This window comes from Anopheles merus, chromosome 3R (genome assembly GCF_017562075.2).
Source record: "Anopheles merus strain MAF chromosome 3R, AmerM5.1, whole genome shotgun sequence".
NCBI lineage: Eukaryota > Metazoa > Arthropoda > Insecta > Diptera > Culicidae > Anopheles > Anopheles merus.
The window spans coordinates 25,246,918-25,267,720 of record NC_054084.1 but is presented as its reverse complement, the minus strand read 5'-3'; the positions used below and the strand labels follow the sequence as shown (position 1 = coordinate 25,267,720).

Here is a 20,803-nt window from a genome sequence, read left to right as displayed (position 1 = left end):
CTACAAGATAGGCGTAATTATAAAAAAATGAAGATAAGGTTACCAGAAATGTACCAGCGATGGAGTGTCTAAAGTCATTTTATGCGGCTTTTTTCCATGACTAGTGCAGAAATAAGGGGGTCAACAAAAAGGGGGTCTTCTGCAATTTAAATGATTTCAACAGGAATATGTAATGCCATTGAAACATTTTTTTTAAATTTAATTTGCACGATAGTATGTATCAAGCAAATAAGTGTTAAAATTTTTCAAACCCTTTTGGAGCATGTTTGTACACAGCCATAAGTATAGAATAGGCAGCGTTTTTTTTGTTGCTCTTGCCGACTAAGCAATGTCATGCAAATGTCTTCAGAACCACTCTGACGTTAGACTGTGGTTCTATTCTTTCCGCTTGACGTCTTGCATCAGCAAAATGCTTCCCAGCTGCATTGCGATATCTTTCAGTTGAGTAAACACATTGATTCAGAGATACATACGTCACCGGGCCGGGTTGAGCTCCATTTTGGGAGCTCCAGAGTGTACCATTCGAGGAAGGATCACCACTACACGGCTGGGTTGTCGTAGGACTTATGAGTACATACTATTAATTTCAATTTTGAGTTTTACCGAATGACTGCTGCTTGTTGTGCATGGAAGGAGATGTGTATCTTTGAAGGAAAAATGTGAGAACTTTAGGAACACCACAGGATAAGTGTGGTCGGTGAGGGCAAGGTCGTGCAAGCAAATGTGTATCCTAAATGTATGATATGGACCTATGGAAAGCCATAGGTTGCAACGTTTCGTTTTAAACGTGTGTCGGGATGAAGAGAACCCCCACATCTCGAGACTGGTGATGCAAAGATTGCAAAAGTGCTTGTGTAGGAAGAAGGAGGATGAGCAAAGTTGGTTCCGTTGTTCCTTTTCAGCTAATCTAGAGGGGCTTAGCTTAAGGGATAAAGGCTTCGTGCCAAGACTGATTTGTAACGATGAGAGATGACCGACCGGCCGGCCAGCTTCTTCTCTTCGACCGATGAAGAAACCAAACGTTAGCACCTTGCAAGGTTTTGGGCCAGCAGGACAAACGATGGAGAGGGGCATTTAAGACAGTTGACCGACTTCTTGGTGAACACTAAAAGAGGGTGGTCTATTGGTTGGTAGTGTTATGATCAGTAGATAGGTTTGGAAGGTCAGGAGGTGCTTCAGAGATATTTGTCCTTACATAGGATCAATTCTAGCCCATTTGTTCGTTGGCAGACTACATTCCACACCTCAAACCACACAGTGGGAGGGAGGTTATCAGGGTCCTGCGGTGCCCATGGAGTGGTGGCCGCCCGAGATAAAGCGGATGCTAGCATCCATAATTTAATTAGAATTTTAATGCTTAGATAAGCGGTTTTACTAACACCAGGCGGAGATATTGCTAACGAACCATGCTGGTCAGCTAACATCTTCGAAAACGATTCAGTAGAGCGTTTTAAAGGAAAAAGCATTTTGATATGCTTATGATAAGGTTTCTGTTTCATTTTTGATACTTACGATTGTGTACATAGTTGTTTCGTTTATTTTGTTACATATTGAAGAATACAATTTATATTGTACAAAATAATGGTATTTATTAATACAGATTGTTGCTTAATTCTAAGTGTTTCTAAAAAGGGCCCTATCAATCTCTCACTAGACCTTTGTTGAATTTGTCATTTATACTTATAAAAAAAGGAAATTCTGTTAACATTATCTGAATCGCCGTTGCGTAACATTATCATTTATTTACAAGGTAAGGTAAATGCACCTCAAGCGTACGAAAGATTTTCAAGAAAAAAAAAAAACGTATTTAAAACAACAGCTTATAATGGACGATTGTAAACGAGCTACCAACGACGGATGAGACAAGTGCCAAAGGAAAAGTATTTAATATGTAAGAAAATAGTTCATAATATAAATGATATTATTTTTCTGGATCAAAAACGGGGAAAACAGATCTTCTTCTTCTTCTATTTGGCGTAAACGTCATACGCGGACATGCCGATCTGTATACACACATGCCGGTCAATCCTTTGCTACGGGGTGACGGTCCATTCTGGGCTTGATCCCATGATGGGCATATTATTGAGTCGTTCGAGTTGACGACTGTACTACCGGACTGCCCCTGGAAACAGGTACGCAAATATTTATTCCGTTTCACGTCCCAATGATGACCTGAGATCTTCAATGAGAAGATGACCTTGCGATGATGAATGATAAGGTAAAGCCAGGTTGGAATTGAAATATAAGGAGAACGGTTGAAGAAAGCGAGCTCTGTACCACTTAAAGATCTTGTCTTACATTGAGCTACCATGAGAAATATTGTGCATCTAGAGCCATGTTAGGGTCATTGTTAGGGAGCTGGTTGAGCTCTGGACGCACATTTGTAAACTTATCTAAAGCTGTGTGCCTATTACACTCGTAGTTTGATGAATATAATTGCATTGCAATCGCACACTGAATTTTATCTCTTTCGGTTTGCTTTTCTGCCACCACGTTTAAATTTTTTCCTGCTTCTTCTCATATTCCCAGAAGATGTGTTTGAGCGTCGTCGTCGACGAGAATTAGGAAAATGTGATTTCGGCACCCTATCAGAAGTGGAACTTGTAGTTGTGGTTCTATAATGGTAGTTGTTGATCGATATATTGTACAGTGCCAATTGTGTTGGGGTGTACGTGGCTATAGATTTTCGACGTGTCTGTATACTATTAGGAGTTTCTTTGATTCGATCATCTCGTACTCGGAAATTGTCATAATCAGATAGTTTTTGAGATCGTTCCGTTCTATTTTGATCGTATGTGTCGGTATTCCTTTGATTACGCTCTCTGTCATGTCTATGCCTGGCCCTGCTTCTTTCTAGATTCACAGAAGATGTGTTTGAGCGTTGTGGTTGACAAGAATCATGAGAGCTATCTGTGATAGATTGATCCGAAGAATGAGAAGAATAGGATGTTCTTGATGAATTGGTGCGAGGAGTTGATGTTGCTCTTTGCGAATCTTTCGCGCGCTGTTGTTGATCTGGAGTGTTTTGAACAGTAAGCGGTTCTAAGCAAAATATTGGGTTTTGAAGTGATTTCGGCACACTATCAGAGGTGGAACTTGTAGCTTTAGTTCTGTAATGGTAGTTGTTGATGGATATATTGTGCAATTCAAATTGTGTTGGGTTGAACGTGGCTATAGATTTTCGACGTGTTAGAGTACTATTTGGAGTTTCTTTGATTCGATCATCTCGTGCTCGGAAATTATCAAAATCAGATCGATTTTTAGATCGTTCCGTTCTGTTTTGATCGTATGTGTCGGTATTTCTTTGATTACGCTCTCTGTCATGTCTATGCCTGGCCCTGCTTCTTTCCAGATTCACAGAAGATGTGTTTGAGCGTTGTGGTTGACAAGAACCATGAGAGCTATCTGTGATAGATTCATCTGAAGAATGAGTAGAATAAGATGTCATTGATGAATCGGTGCGAGGAGTTGATATTGCTCTTAGCGAATCTTTTGCGCGCTGTTGTTGATCTGGTGTGTTTTGAACAGTAAGCGGTTTTAAGCAAAGTGTTGGGTTTTGATGTGATTTTGGAGCCCTATCAGAAGAGGAACTTGCAGTTGTAGTTTTATAATGGTTTTTGTTGTTGGATATATTGGAAAGAACATTGAAATTGTAGACAGAATTTCTTCTCTGTCGTATCGTTGATGGCTGCACAAATTGAGTTGGAGTGTAAGTCGCTACAGATTTTCGACGTGTAAGAATACTGTTTGGAGTCTCTCTCATTCGATCATCTCGTACACGGAAATTGTCATAATCAGATCGTTTTTTAGATCGTTCTGTTGTTTGATGTGTGTTTGAATCGTATGTGTCAATATTCCTTTGATTATGTTCTCTGTCACGCCTACGTTTGGCCTTGATTCTTTCCACATTCGCCGAATATGTGTTTGAGCGTTGTGGTCGACGAGAACTAGTAGAATGATCTGTGATAGATTGATCTGAAGATTGAGTAGAATAAGTTGTCCGTGATAAATTGGTGAGTGGAGTTCTTTGCGTATTTTCAAATTCATTAATATCAAGCTGTAGTTGGTCAGGTGTGTTTTTAACAGTAAGTAGATCTAAGCAAATCGTTGGGTTTTGATGTGATTTCAACGCCTTATCAGAAGAAGAACTTGCAGCTGTAGTTCCATAATGGTTGTTGTTGTTGGATATATTAGACAGTACTTGGGGAAGAAAGAGTGAATATTGCCGTTGTCTTATTTGTATTTCTGGGATAAACTGACTTTGTCTGTTAGTATCAAGAGATTGTCGACGTGTGAATGGGCTGAATTTGGCGTGGCTCAATGGCAATGCATTATCAGGATGTATTGTATCAGGATGTGTTTGTGTGTTGCTAAAAGAAGTTATAATATTATTTCTTACTGCACCACCGATTTCCAATGCAGATTCCGTAGTTAGGATTGGGCCTGATTGACTTGAACTGTTGCTTGAAATATTGTTCGGAGATACTAAATTTGTCGTAAATCTTGTAACTTGCTGTATCGATGTATTCGAGGAAGTAGGTGTGAGAGGTAGCATTAAGCTGAGCCTTCGTTTCTTATACGGAAGTGCTTTTTCTGAGCAGTGGAAGCTATTAATTGTAAAGTTTTTAGAGGAAGTTGTAGAATCTTCATGAGCTGATATGTTCTGCCCACTAGTGTTCTTTGAAATTTCTTCTACTATAGAGTTTGTTTGATTCAGAGTTTGCACGCTGTTAATAATTACGTTCTCTTTTGAAAGAGAAGAGTTTCGTATTGAAATATTTTCAGGACAGGCTACAATTGTAAGTAAATTTTTATCAAGCGCTGTTGGTACTTTTGAATTATTACCAATTATATTTTGTTCTGAATTTGCCTTCCTTGTCATAGATCGAGGACTCGGAATTTTCTCTTGATCTTGACTTTGTGTGCTATTACAGGTTATATTTTCTGTGCATACTTTTGAATCTACATGCATGTCTTTCCCAGATACAGATGTGCATTTCGGGCCTTTTGTGCATTCTTTTGTATAATTTTCTCTGGTATTTGTATGTGTCTTAATATTTTCTTCCTGGGGTTGCTTTGGATTTGAAATGTTTTCAGACTCGTTTCTTTGTTTGTCTAGATTAGCATCTTGTGCGCTATTATTAGCAATTTTTTCAGAGAGAAGGTTTGAACCTCCATGGAAATCTTCAGACTTATCAGTGATCAATACGGATGTGTGACGTTGTCTGTTTTCTGAAACTGTTCGTTGCATGTTGCTACATGGTATTTCTTTTACGTTTGCTTCAGCTAGTGGCGGGCTTTGCAAGTTATTTAGATTTAAGTTTTCCTCTGGAGAATATGACATTTGAGTCAAACTATTGGTCGTCGAATTGTTCGGTTCATTATTTGATTCGCACGTTATAGGTTGCAATGTTAATAACTGGCAGGAATCAATAGACCTAGATGGTTCTGCAGTTTTTGGAGCAGCTACTGTACATCGCGAATCAACTTGTACGCTACTTTTAGACATATTTTCTTTAGAGGAGGGTAGATTTGTTTTAACAGATGCCTCGATTCCCTTTTCCACGAATGAAACGTTATCTATCGGTTGTGTTTTTGTTGTTTTATTTTTCACGTTTCCTTCCATGCTTACGCCAGCGTTTTGTGTGGTAATGGCGCTATTAATGGTAGGATTGTTTTTAGTAAGTTTTTCATGAATGACAAAACCTAACAAACTGTCACCAGAATCTAGCGTGTCGTTGGTTGCAGATGAAGTCGGATCCTTTACGCCTGTGATTTTACACGCCGTGTACTTCAAACGAGGCATTCTTTTATTCGGCATGTTCATTCTTTCATTAGAGGTCATGTTTTTACGAAGTAAGAAATCTATAGATGAAACTGGACGGTTGGGCATGCTAGGCATATTTTTGTTTTGGGGTTTGATGTTAATTTTAGGCGGCATCGTTGGTGAACTTATCGGAATATGTTTGCTAGTTTCTAGGTTTTGCTTTTGTTCCGTGTGCTTTATACGATTTCTTTTCTTCGCTTGCGCAACTCCTAATTCGTTGTCTTGAGCAGAAGTGATGGAGTTATTAGTTGTTGTAAGATTCGCAGTTGTCAATAGCTTATTTTTTGATTCCGACAATACGACACTGATGTTTCCGGTTGTAGTTTCTGCTGCTCCATTTTTAACACATTCATTTTTGTTTGCTGTGCTAGACACAGCTTTCAAAGCAGGCAGTTGGGATTGCTGCGTATCCATTTTCGATAAAGTATCAATGTGTGCGTATGGATGATCAACAGCAACAGTGCAAAAAGTTCTTCTAATTGTCTGGTTTGGATCATGGTTTTGTGCTTGACAGAGATCGTTAAAATTACCCGAATCTTTTCTCTCACAAGATGTAGTACCTAAAGCATCTTCACATAATGCCGGGGCATGTGTACTACTGTCCACATCTAAAGTATGTTGAGATTCTATGTTGATAGTAGCATTTTGAGTAGCATCAACGTCAAGGGTATCGTCGAATGAAGCAAAATACAATGAATCCAGTTGTAGTTTTGTATAATTCTGATTCGTATTTGATAGTGCAGGTGAAGCAGATAGTGTTGAACAAACTGGTTGTTGGCTCTCTGTATCCTCTTGTTTAGGAAATTGATTTGAATAGTTTGCATTTGCATTAACGTCCTGACATATCGTATCAGTTTCGATGGAAGAAGAAGAAGGTGTATCAAAGTCAGCCTCGGGACAGTCATACTTTGGTTTACGGACTTTTTTTGTCGCTATTGCACTTTTCTCTGTTTGATTAATTGTTTCCTCATTATCTATCTGACCGCGGGTAAAATTGTTTTGTTTGGTGGACATAGCAGATGCAACCATAGGTTTACTGGGGTTTGTTTTCGCACCGAGGTGCATATTTTGGCTGAGTAATGTGTCATCTTCAAACAAACGAATTGGAGAGGTCGTTGAATCACCATTATTACTATTTGATTCTTCAAGATTGTCATTATCAAAGCTGGAAGGTGATGACTCTACCGTTGTTCTACCTTGATAGTTTGGCACATGTTGGTCATGCTCAAAACTTAAATCGTCTGATCTAGTTTCATCTGAGCTATCAGAATCCTTTGCCGCGCCAATCAGGATTTTTAGGCGATGAGATGGGCGCCAATCAGGATCCTTTTGCAGTTCAGATATACATTTTCGCGCTGATCTACTTTCATTATCTACTTCCCTAAGAACCTCATCGTTTTCATCAGAACTATCAAAAGTGTAGTCTTCAAAAGAAACTGATTTACGCCGCTTCAATATTCTGTTGTTCATTGAGTTTGTTTTTCTTTTCCGAGCGGACTGGCCTATTTCTACACTGAGCCCATCTGTGATCGATTTTTGCTTCCTCATTTGCGGTAGCAATGCTTTGCTTAAGGATAATTTGTCATTCCTATCAGAAGCTGAAGCTTTGTTATCCACCAGCTGTTTAAAGTTAGCTATCGTTAACTTAAATGCCTTACTGTCGGTTAATCTGAAACGTTTTTTTAATACTGTTCTGGCCAATCTTGCTTGAGTTTGCTGTAGCGGAGTAGAATTTGCGTTAATGGTGTTCCACCTCAAACATGTTATGGTAGAAATGATATCTACATTTAGTTTGTTTTTCTCTAATTTTTGTGTGCAAGATTGAATATATTGATCTTGATCGATTGGTGTTTTCGAAGTTCTACTTTTTTTTGGACTACTGGCTCCATTAGAAAGGGGGTTCATTCTAATTTGATCTGATGATGATGATCTATCCTGACTGTCCTGATTTATGTTACCGATGTTTTTTATTGATGATAAAAGAGACAGCTTTGAACATTCACTGTGATGCAAATTAAACCGTTTGCTCAGAATTTCGGTACCACATTTAATGAGATTTAGCTTTTGTCGAGTATTTTCCTTGTCGGAATTGATCCACCGCAAACAAGTTTCTGTAGCAATTAATTCCAAATTTATATTTATTCGAAAGCCCTCCGTGCCTATTGTGTGCTGCCCTACATTGCTGTCACTTTTCTCAGCACCAGTGTTTATGGAATCCGAAGAATCATGTTCTATTGATTTTGGATAGTAACTGTCGTCGTTGCTCATGGAAGAAAATACAACATCATTCGTGATAGTGCTGAACGCCCTGTCGTCTCCAGAACCAAATTCATTTAGTACTTGATCTTGTGCTTGTGTTGATAGGTTGGAGAAAAAGTTTTCTTCTGTATCGCTAGCATATGCTGAATAATTGTTTAATACATTGGTCGGTTGCTGGCGCACCACTGCAATATCAGTTGGATAACATGGTGAAGTTTGAATGTACGAATCAGTATTCGATTCTACCCTAGTGCAGTCTGAGTTCTTTACATTAAATGAACCAATACCGACATAAGAATCGTTTGTTGCATCAGTGCTTGGGTGGGTTGTTGTTGATACCTTTGGAGCATTATCAATATTGCTCGGTACAGAAGTGCTCTCTGCTGGTACTTTTGAAGTAGTATGAATATTGTTATGTAAACCCAAGCAATTTGCGTCGTTTACGATTGAATCAGTAATAAAGATATTATTCTGGAAATCATTATCGTACAATTTTGCTTCAGTTGTAAGGCCTGTACAACTTACATTGCTGTTTGGTTCTGCTATATAACCACCCATTTCGGAAGAGTGTCTTGATGAAAAAGCGCACTGCTGTGCCTTAACCCTTGGTCCTGTAGACACAGTCTGTACGAGTTCATCAACTGCTGGAGACGCGTCACGTCTGAGTACAGTCATCTTAAACTCTTCGTCTATCGATATCTCCAAGGGGTTTGCTTCGTGCATTGACAGAAAAATAGTTTCCTTCTTTTTAGGCGATATTGCTTGAGGTGTGTTGCAAGGTACCACTGCACGTTTCTTTTCAATGATGCTTTGTAGCTTGTTCGCTGCAAAAAGATGTATTTATAAATATTGGAATCATTTCTTAAATGCTGATTAATGTTGTCATATTATAAAGATTTCGTTGTTGTTTACTAGCCCTGCGCAGTAATTCAGCCACATTCACAAATTCGATCGAATTCGAGAACGATCCAAGCGATTATCAAAATGACATAAAATAATGGTTTCCTTTGATGTTTTTGAACATTTTGCCATATTGTACGCATAACTGACCAGGATACTCAAGAAATCCATTAAAGCAACCGATGTATCGAGGCAACTAGAACTATCGTTCCTTTTCGATCGAGTTTGGGAAAGTAGCTGTGTATTTTTTAATGTGTCAATGCCAGATTTTTTTCGTATCGAGCCAGCATAAAAAGGGGTCGAAAATAAAATATTACTTTATTATTTTGAATGCCTTTTCTATGAAAAGTATTTAAAAAAGAACTTTTATAAGCGCTTGGCTTAATTTTCCAGTGTGTAGAATGATGATTCTTTCTGTTTTTTATTTGCCTCATGATTTTAATTTTTATTTACCCACTTATAGAAATATTACTAGCGCTGTGTGGATTTGTAAATATTCGCTAAACGATGGAATTGATTGCACCTCAACTAGAATGAGTGCCAACCAAATTTATGTTTTTTTTTTCAACCGAAACAACGATACCGTCCAACAAAATCACTAACAAAGAATCGAAAATAAACTCTATCCCAATTGAAGTAACTCACAACTCTAAACTCACAAAATAACACATATCCAAAGGCAATACCTATAGTTCACGGGGTTTCAAAACACTTTGCGGTGTTGTGCTGCACAGTTCATTCTATATGAGAGGAGTTTCTATTCTCATCTAATACTTTATTTAGCCCGAAATAATTTTAATGTATAGCTATTCTGCTGAATTCATTTGCATTGCATCATATACAGTTTTTTTTTATTTCGTATAGGACTGCAAACGGAACAGTTCACGGTTTTTAATATCTTTCTTGGTGCGTTCCTGCTGCAACGTTGGATTATTGCATTAAAGTAAGTAATTAACTAATGAATGTAATCACTTGGTAATATAGGTACTATCGTTAAAGTTTCTTCACGCAAATATTTTTCACACGACATGATGCCACTCACTTAACAAGTATTGTTCGTTCACATCGTTCCTCTACGATCTGTTCGCGCAGCTTGTAATAAAAAAGTTGTTTAACCGTACTTTCAATAAATATGATGTAATAAGGCACAAACGTACGTTAAAAGCTAAGCGGGTAGATGTAATTACATTCTGTTACTTGGTTTGAACGTGCTAGATATTCAGTTTGATTGGTGTCACGCGCTTGTAGTACCTAATGTGAATTATATTACGATTATATTATATTAAGCTTATTGTTATACACAATAACCAATCAAACCCGTAAAACAGAAAAAAAAACACTTTAAAGAACTAAGTTGCTCCGAAAAAATTACGTTTTGGTTGAGCGAACGGTATCCAAGTATTTACATTCAATAAAACGACCCTACACAAATAACACACAACTCAACGGATGAATTCCAAAACCAAATATCTATACGGTTCATATTTCACGCAAAGGTATGTTTTAAGATCAAACATACATCACTACACAACGGAATTATTCGATTTGTTTGAGATTGCACACCACTAATGCCACAGTCTTTGTCTATCCCTCATGCTGGATATATTTGCAAAGCGTCTTACAATATAGCACTACCATCAGTAAAAACGTCGTTAGAAATGCGTAATTGGTGTCTAAATTCGTAAACCACACACATGGGCACACCATCGCCAACAAAACACTTCAAACAAAACATACTAATCGCACAATACGTTGTCGATCGTCTTCCACTTGATGGCTTACCTTGAGCGTGTTCCATCTTGCTATGACTTTTCTCCAAAGTTGTTCTATAAGGTAGAGTCTTGCCTTTTCCGATGCTATCGCTTCGGGATCTTGCGTTTATCTGATGGCTGGCTGCTACGCGAGCTCCTACGAACCGGTGTTGCCGAAGCTGTCATATTTGAGCCGCACACGCACACTATGACACATGCGCGCACGGTCCTGTAAAAGTCTGACCACAAACACAGTTTCGGTTGCGCAAAGCCACGGTTGTTAGTGTTGGTGCGATTTGCTTATGTGAACATGTCGGTGAATGCGGCCCTTGCCGTTTTGATTGATTTTTTTTGTTAAGTGCAGCGGGTTAAAACGCTAAGTTGGTGGTCAATAAACGATTGATAATTGTGAAATTATGATATAAAATTTTCACAACCACAACCGCCATCAAGTGTACATACAAGCATGCCCCTATAGTTTAGACGCACTCTTATTCTCAGCTATGTTTTTCTAATTCTTTCTCACTGACGCGCAGCGCCACGGATGATGGCTCGTGAATAAGGGGGGAAAGTGTGTTGTTCCACTGAAGGGAGGGACGGATCGATGGACAGACCCTCTTTCGGGTGTTCCGCACGACATTTAGTATAGCTTGGGAATAAATGGTGTCGGTTGCACTCGCGAATTTGTCATGTTATTCTATCGTTTAATTGTATTTGATGCCATTACTTATCAATAAAAAAGAACACTTGTGTTGATCTTTCCACGGTGGGTGACAGTAATTGAAATATTGAATGTTGTACATATGGATTCGGAAGAAAAGATTTCAGTTTTCCTTTGACACTCCATGACGCTGTTTATAAGACACCGTATAACCCTTTGACATTCGAATAAATCACACGGAATCAATCTAATCTAATCTAAAAATATCTATAAGTATACAGCTTTTTAGACGTTACAGTTTCGTTTTGGAATCATAAGCGTTAGAAGGTTACATGAAATCAAATACATAATTTTGACTGTTCACGTACAAACACACAATACAGAAAAACTGGCCGTGTCTCACAGCCTGCAATGACACGTAGAAATGAAAAGAATGCAACGATAATGTAAGAGTACGAACAGGAAAGCGGCAGCTTCCTCGGTGGCGAACGTTGTGTGTCATTTGATGACGTGTGGTACATTGTGTGCAGATTTGGGTTGAAGGCTAAGACGATGCCCGATGATGACGGCTAGCCAATGTTTCATTTTGTAGAACGTAGTTTCATAATCATACCGGATACCGATTTGGCGGATTTACCAGACTTACCGATTTGTAAAGGTTTTTTACATAAACCGCTTGAGCAATTTATGTAAATGTGAAATAAAACCACCGACAAACCGACGTGACACTTCGAACAAAATGAGCTTCAAAAGTTGTCTCCTTATTTCAAATGAAAATACGTTAAACACTAGCGTCATCTCTATAATGATTCGCTTACTACACTGACACAGAGAAGAAACTGCTAAATCCCCTTTTTGTTTTTCTTCGCACATTCCAATGCGTATTGTTTTATGTACTTCTCACATCTTTTACATTGATTTGGAAACTTATAAAATGATGTTCCCGGGTGTTTTGTCCAATAATTCTCACAAAATTATGCCTCACACTTCCTTCGCCATTTGTATTTAGAAAAGTTGTTTGCATCGAAGCAGCAGTGAACAGAGCTTACTTTGACAGAAGTGTTCGCCTCACTGGTAAATGACAGTACTTTCGTGTGGGACACTTTTGTAACGCCAGTGTTACGTCGGTTTGTCGGTGATAAAACATGCAAAAAGCTGTTTGGGTTTTTTTTTATTAAACAATTTAATTATATACTACACGTCAACATGTGGTCACTAGTTGTTCGATTCCCGTTTAGGCTGGCAATTTTTCGTGTGAATTATTTCGAATTTTTCGAGTATGGCTTTGCCACATTTGTTACAGATCTTCTTCTTCTTCTTTGGCACAACAACCGCTGTCGGTCAAGGCCTGCCTGTACCCACTAAGTGAAGTGAGCTTGGCTTTCAGTGACTTATTGTTACCATAGCAGGATAGTCAGTCCTACGTATGGGTGTACGGTCTATTCGGGACTTGAACCCATGACGGCCATGTTGTTACGTCGTACGAGTTGACGACTGTACCACCAGACCGGCCCTTTTACACATCTTTTTTTTTCAATTCACGCAATTTCATATCGTGACTACTATTGCTGCCTTGCGTGCGTTTAGTGTACGGTGCAGAAGTGTGTGATGAAGTGGTGGTTTCTTACGGCAAGGCATGATTTGAATGTTTTTGTGATTTTTGCTTTTTATCGCTGGTCTGACGCGGAGGTGGGGTTGTCTCGTGTTTCTTATCCTTTGTTTTCTGGTTGCAGTTTCCGGTTTTAAATTGCTCCGGCATCGTGAAGCTTGGTGTACGGATGTTGGTTCCGGTCTGATATTCCTTCGGTAGAACGATCTGTTTCACACTGCATATAAAGCTCACACACTAGACTACGTCGATCGACAGCTCACACCGTACTAATCAGCCCCAGACTCGCATTAATCAGTCACCAGAGGTAGTTCAATTGATGTGCCTAACCGTGCAGCTCTAATACCGTTCACACAAATAACTGAGCATGAATGGATGCGCAAATGATAAACGCTTAACTGTTAATCGCGGGTTGTCTGCGTTCTCTCTGGTACACTCACACCTGCGCATGCGTTACGTGCGACCATGCGTTACGTGCGACTTTACGACCATTATAGTGGTAAGACTGGGGAATCGTGGGCGAATGTTGGAATGAGAATTAATTATGAGCTTGATTTAAGTGAGTTCTTGCAATAGATATAAATTTTTGTTGTTGTGTCTTTTTTGTTTCTGAAGTGGGTATCTGTATAGTTGCTGGTGTTGCAGCTCAAGGGAGTGAGTCTTTTATGAGGGAACAAAATGGTTTTAGGGCTAGAGTGATTACATTAGGCGATACAAATCAGATAGAAAAGATACTATATCCACTATATACCTTATTATGCTATTTTGATCTTTGAATACGATAACATTTTTGAGCAAACTGTCTAAACTTAAATACATCCTATGCGCGATTATGTCGGTTTTCGGGCATTTGCACACATTTGCAGGAAAAAATAATGCATAAAACTTGTTTACCTTTTTCCGTGTGTCTGAGCGCAAAAAAACCAGTAAGGAAACAGCCCTTTGTAGCACAGGACACAGGAGCGCAAAGACGCTCGGGTTGCTAGGCAAGCCGTGCCAAAAAGTGAAAAGCGATAAGGAATGCTATTTTTATTGAGGAAAACTTTCAACCCTTATCGGTGTCACCATTTTGTAGCACATTTGTGTTGCGCCATGAAGCTTTACGGCGCTGTGCTGGGGAATGCAAACTTGCATTCGACCGCTAGTTGGAAGAAGGACAGGAGATGATGAGAGGAGTGTTAAGAAAATTCATCCACCCTGCTTGCCTGCAACTGCACCATCCGATGAGCCGATTCGTTTACGGACGTGCAATGAATGCTTCGGTCGTCAGTTTCTTACGGTGCCTTCTTATCGTGCGGCATGCAGCAGCATCCGTCGTGTACCGTTTGGCCGAGAGAGATGGTGTGCTGGTGATTCGATTAGGAGTTTGATGGCGATTTTAATGTTCTGAGCGGGTGGTGGGTTACAGTTTCAAGTGAATATCAGTGGCCGAAGGTATCGTTTAGCCAAATGGTTGCAGAGCTTTTGATTTTTTTTTTCTTCTGGCAAATGGTTTCTAATCGGTTACACATTTATTCGTTGGCTTTATATAGGTTTGAATTGAAGCATTTTGCATGTATAGTCTCGGATTTCAAAATTTTGAAAAAAAGAATATTTTTTCAAAAGAACAATACTACTTCACTGCATATTTTAGTAACAGCACCTCAACAATCTGCAATTTGCGTCTAAAAAATGTCATTTTCGCGATCGTTAAACCTGACACCCAACAATAGATGTCGCTTGTAAGCGCTAGCGATGGGTTTCAGCGATTAAGGCCGGAGTACACGAAGCTTACTCGTTAGTGTAATTTTGAGCCATTTTAGCGCATCTGGTGGCTGGTAGTGCAAGCTTCGTACAAGAATTTTCAGCTAGTTTGCTTCGAAATATAAATTTCACTAATTTTTATCTTTTCGTGATGCGGATAAGGGTTAAATGCATGTATATACGAATATTAATTATGCATGCGCAGTTTATGCAAAAACGTTATTTTCAATCGTACATGGTTATGTAGTTGTTCTATAGTTGATCAGCTTTATTTTATGCGTAAAATGTTAGCGACGCTCGGTAGTTTATGTCAGATGAATTTCTTATCGCTTTTCGCAAACCTGCTCCTTTTGACTTGTGCTGTGACAAAAATGTTGGACTTTTTTTCCCCAAAAACTCTAAACGCAACGATAGGAGCAGTGCAGAAAGGTGACATTTGCACCTGAAACGGTCGTCTTGCTGACCGCCATTGCTTCGTGCCGCCCCTATCTCCTAACCGAAGCAAGCGTCTCTGGCCAGTGGATTAAGTTACCCTTTCCCCTCTTTTGTATGATGAACCGCAGCGCAGTGTTTGGAAGTGTGGGGGGGTGTATGAATGAAAGCGAAACGAAGGAATAAGAAAAAAGAGTAAAGTACTCTATATATATAACAGTTTCTTATCGGACCCGTTTTTCAGCGCACAATTTTTTCATCCTTTTTTTGGCCAAGCAACTCCCCTAACCATTTTTGGTAAGTTTTCCTGCATCCGAACCATTTTACCTCAGTTCCTTCCGGTGCTGCAAGCGTCTACGGGAGGATCCCTGTGCCCAGGTAGAGTAAGCTGCCGAGAAGTGGATTAAATAATAGTTGAAGTATAGTTGGCCCCTCAGCTTCCCGGCTGTGTTCCGTGCAAACCGGTGCGCTGCTTTAAAGTGGACATTTCCGCGGCCTTTTCTTCGGCGTGCGTGCGTGAATGCGATGCGGGAAAGCGCGGCGCGGAGAAAAAAGCGCACACCGGTAATGCTTATCGCACTGGCGTCGGTTGTGCAGCACCGAATCTGCAGCACGTGCTCCCCACAGGCTGGAACTCTGTATTCTGTGTGTGTATGTGTGAGCGATTTTTTAAAACTCTCTCTCTCTCTCTCTCTCTCTCTCCTGTTCTCTTTGACCTGCTCCCACGGTTCGACGCGCTTCCGCGGCCTTAAGCTCCGGTCCCGGGAGTACAATTTTCTCCATCCCTTTGCTTCTTTGGCTTTTCACAGCAAACCGTTTGGTTTTCCTTCCGCTGGTGCAGCCTCCACCGTCGGGGACACAACCGGGGGGACACACGCGATAAGGAATGATTAAATGATGCCATTTTTATGTGTGTGCGGCGCGCGGGCCGGCATATTTGTTTTTTTTTTCTCTCTAGCGTTCTTTTTTACTCTGCCAGTTCCACATCTGTAGGTGCTTGTTTTTTAATCCCGTACTCACACACAGCGGGTATGTATGGATGTGTGTGTTTGATTGTGTGCTCTTGGTGGAGCGAATTTTCCGAGTGTGTTTTTTTGCTGTGCTCGGCTTGTTTTCCGAACAGCCAGCGCCAGACACATGGGTGTGAGGAAAAAAGGCACAACACACCTTCTGATCTTGCGACGATGCCCTGTTACACGGGCAGTTGGCTAGTCTGCTTATATTTAGCTTTTGCTATTGGAAGATTGAAATAGTGTGCAGAGGAGAGGTTTATTTTTTTGTCGGAGTACAATACATTGACTTAAGGTGTTGAGCGGGATTCATTGGTTCGAAAAATCATTTGTCCACAAACCGGGGGGATAAGAGTGGTGGTTTGTTTTGTGTTCGATCCTGATATGCTTTACTGCGGTAAAAGCTTGTCGTGATAAATCAATAGGTATGTGTAAAATGGTGAAAAACAAAAAAAAACTCTTCGGCAAGTTTTTGCTTGGCAAAATCAAACTAGTGAAGATGGCGATAAAAGGGTAAAAATAAGCTTGTATTTAAAGTTAGTAAAGGGATCTTGAAATGATATTTTTTGAGTGAACATTTAATCTTTAAAGAGTCATTTTTGTTTACAGAAACTATTGACGGAGACTTTCGTTTTATATTTAGATAATTGAAAAGTAATACGAAAGGAATTTTTAAATACATTATAAATAACAGATAAACTTCAAAGAGAGCACAAAAAAACAAGATTTTTAGACATTAGAATATCAATTGCATGATTTATAGCACTTAGAATATATAAGGTAAATGAAACATACATAAGAATGTGAATGTGTACTGTGTTGAACGAGCTATAAAAAAGCTATATGTAAAATGTCTACAAAATTATTTGAAAAGCACAAGAAAGTTCTGAATAACAATCACGAGCCCGAAACGTCCCACCTCGTCCAGGCCAGTCAACAAAGATGAATGTCTTCCGGGGCTTGGAGGTAACCAAGCCTGCTGGATGGACTGTTATCAAACCATGCACAGCAACGTTTGCACAGATAAGATCAGATAAGATGCGGCAGATGGTCGTGTCGATGGCAGTGGCAGGGCTTGTTAAACGTGTGTACCTTATTTGCTCTTGCGAGGCACTGGGTGAGGCGTGCGCCATCGGTTTGCTTGCCACGAGGCTGATGTTCTTATCGGTCAAAACTTGTGCATCGTAGTTTTGTACGAATCGTTTTAGAAGTCAAACATTTGAAAAAAAAGCTTTTTGCTCTTGAAATGATTTCCAATTTAAATTTAAAATAAAATCTACAATTGGTAGCAATGAAAACAGCTAAGCAGAAACTTCAAGCCATAACTTCACGCCCCTTACATGTGAGGTAGAGAGGTGTGAAAATAATGTGTAGGAAGCTGGACATTGCATTCCTCCCGTAAGGTATATGTCCAGACACTTCGAGTTCTGCATGACTTTGCAAGCGAATAGAGCAGAACTAATGCTGCACTGTTTGCTGTTTGATAGCGAGGGACTTATCTCGGGACTGTTATCGCAGACATTTCGTCGTACCGAGCTAGATCTGGCTGGGCAACGAGATCTGGCGCTGCTAGACGACGGAAGACCCGAGTAGACAAAAAGTAAGTGTACAGACACGCTGGATAATGGTGTCCTTCGCAAACAGAATTTACACCGCAGCTGGCTGCAAGCACAATGGCATCAGGAGAGAGGAGGGAGTCTTGGCAGTGCTCGGAGTTTTTATTTGCATTTGCACCGAGTGTCTGTACATACATGTGGGTGTTGGTGTTGAGACACACACAAATGTGTAGTGAAGTGGCTGAAAATAAGGTGAAAATAACTAGCTATCTGTCACTGTTGCGATAGCGTTCGCTCCGATGTGAATGCAACTCTACGCAAACAGGTGGGCAAAAAGTGATAGTGAGTCTGGTGTGTCGTTGTTCAGGGAAAAGAAGAAGTTAAAAAAGGAGATAAAAATGCAACCAATATTAGAAGATGAATGTCTGAATGTTGTCTGTGTGAGTGTCATTGAGGTGCATTAAGACTTCGCTGCTAGAGAATCAAACCGCTGTCAGACACTGATCCTAAACAGTGAGATGGCATGAGCCTTGGGTTAGGTTGGTAGGAATCCATGAGGTTTGGTAGGAATCCAACGAATCACACCACGAACGTTCACAGAACGTCTGCCATCCAAGGTGCCGATAGCTGACGTAGGAAGTTATGGGAAGGAGCGGAATATAGAAAAAGCTAGCTAGAAGATAAGCGTCTGGATTGAATGCTTTCAGCTATGGAGAGAAGACGTTAGGAAAGCATCAACAGGGTGAACTACCGGGAAAGACACCGATCTGATACGTCGTGCAGTTTCCGACCTAGCTCTGGCAAAAGCAAATGCGAGATGATTGGATGGAATCATACGGACCGAATTCCATTTGAAGAGAGATAAACGTTGTCACAGTCGTTTAGACGAGATTTGCTAACGAAAAAGGTGATTAAAAACGGTAACAAAGATTCGGCATCACCGTCCGACAAGAGCAAAAAATCTCAGCTACAATATCAATTGTTTTATGCTCCAAAATCTTCCGGCCTTGTAAAAAGCGAGTGGAGATAACGAAAGCGCACGAGACGTGTTATCAGGTAGGAGAGATAAGTTAATCCCCACCACGGTGAGCACACTGTACATCTTGTATCTTGTCCGGGCAATTATTCGCACTTACCGAGCCTGATCTTGGTGCTTCTCGAGCGTAACAGCTCGTAAAGCTTGGGATGCATCTCGAGGCCGTCGCTCACTGGTCGGTGGTACTGATGGATGCGCAAGACGTTCATATGCGCCAACTGCTTGCTACATACGGGGAGGGGTCGTGCGGTTGAGGATGTACAATCCGGAACCTACAATTAAATTCACTTTGAACTTGAGCACGCTTCACTTGTTAATATTGCTAGCAATTTGCTGCATATATTTTTGGACAGATTTCGTGAATTTTAATTTTGGTGGTACACTGTTTTGATCTCGCACACACTGGTAAATTCCCATCAATATAAGGTACACTTGCACACTGATTTCAATACAAAACAAAAATCACTTTAAATGGGCACTCCTTAACAAGAAACGCACACACCAACTGGCTAACCGGAATGAACTTCTCACAGACAGTAGCGAGGTCCTCCCCGGGTTTCGTACGTTGTTATCGGCGCGCTAGTCACTCTACGACTGAACCGCGCCAGATGGGCGCACTAGGAACCGAGGCCAACGGTGGGGTGTTACATCTTGGGCCACTTCCACCATGAACTGCCGGAGGATTGAGATATAATCGAATTGCGCGCAGCAAAGATAAGAAAAGAGCCATCCTCGAGACTGTGAGTGAAGCGGCTGGCGAAGAGGAGCGGTGCTTGAGTGTAGGGAGATTGGTTTGTTGATTTGAAGGGCCAGGCGAGCACACCTTTCCGCACACCCGCCGACCCGGCCCGACAACGCTAGATCCGAGTGTGCGATAAAGAGCGGCTAGAGATATGGGAATGAAGCTATATTTGGACACCTCGCCCAGTGAGCGCTTTCCTGCCGCTCAATATTCTTAGACACCTCACGGAATGGTCTGCGTATCGACGCAACGTCGACTTCTCGAAACGCCAATAAGGCAGACGTGGGCACGGGGCGAGTCTTATCGGCGAGGGCCCACATGGAGCGTGGATGCGTACCGGTATATATGTAAATGTACGCTCCCTATCAGCGTCTATATCTACAGCAGGCGGGCGCTCCTAATGTGTACCCAAAACCGTGCCACAAGGAAGTGGAATCCAATCGCCGATCCATCGGTAGCAGCAGCAGCATCGAACCGTGGCGAGGTTCCCGCTCGCTCATTCGCCGGACACTACTAGATAAGGCACTAATAGAAGCCTCTGATAGCCCTGTACGAGCACCGTCTCTCGGTGCAAGAGGCAGAGGCTGTGGTAAAAAGCAAAAGAAACCGGACGCGACCGTACCATACTTCCGCCGGTTGCGTCCCTGGTCGAGGCAAGAAGCATCCGACCGATCCGGGGCACGCAGCAAACACAAGCACAGCCAACCGGCCGCGCGATATCGAAGATAAGCGAAAAATATTCATCATAACTTTATCGCTAGTCAAACATGGTACGTTATTAACAGTCGTACACACGTCTCTCTCTCTCTTGCTCTGTCTCCCTTCCATTCCGGGGGTGGCAAATCTTTTCTGCTCGCTTTGCCATGCTCATGCGGAGGCCAGCCAGCACTCGAGGCCCAGAGGCCGGTCCCGATAAGCGACACACGAAAGATTGAAACAACTGATAAGCGCCGAACGCGTTTCTCCACGCCTGCCGAACGAGCTAGCGAGCTAGGTTCTACTTCAGAACGGAAGCATAAAAGTCCGATGAAATGATGGCGACAATGCGCTAGAGCGATCGAACACAAGCGCACATCAGCATCTTCGGTCTGCATTGCGTTGTCATTGGGTGTCCGAGGTGGGTGATTAATGGCACTTTTGTTTGATTAACGAACGGGAAAGGCAAAAGTTTTCGACTGTTCGATTGCACACTGCAGTGTGTGCTTTTCAGAAAAGAAATTCAAGAAGAATTTTGAAGTTTCCATTCCAACCATCGGTGGTGATTAGTGCACCTTGTG

The 20,803-nt window shown here is 41.0% G+C and overlaps 1 protein-coding gene and 1 long non-coding RNA gene across 8 annotated transcripts in view; one reads left to right on the top strand and one right to left on the bottom strand.

The window, feature by feature from the left end:
• LOC121595251 (zinc finger protein ush) overlaps nucleotides 1-20,803 on the bottom strand; it is a 132,713-nt gene that overhangs the window by 30,558 nt on the left and 81,352 nt on the right. Inside the window, exons 1-2 of one of the 6 annotated variants that reach the window (XM_041919087.1) lie at nucleotides 10,769-11,078; nucleotides 1,568-8,910 (exon numbers count right to left, since the gene is read on the bottom strand). The exons of 2 other annotated variants lie outside the window; for them this stretch is intronic. In XM_041919087.1, the coding sequence (XP_041775021.1) occupies nucleotides 2,462-8,910; nucleotides 10,769-10,784 (6,465 nt within the window). In that variant the 5' untranslated portion in view covers nucleotides 10,785-11,078 and the 3' untranslated portion in view covers nucleotides 1,568-2,461. Of the gene's footprint in view, nucleotides 1-1,567; nucleotides 8,911-10,768; nucleotides 11,079-18,884; nucleotides 19,617-20,803 lie in introns of those variants that run through there. 3 more of the 6 variants (XM_041919088.1, XM_041919091.1, XM_041919086.1) reach the window with 3 other exon arrangements.
• LOC121595254 overlaps nucleotides 1-20,803 on the top strand; it is a 62,313-nt gene that overhangs the window by 19,786 nt on the left and 21,724 nt on the right. The gene's annotated exons all lie outside the window — the stretch shown is intronic.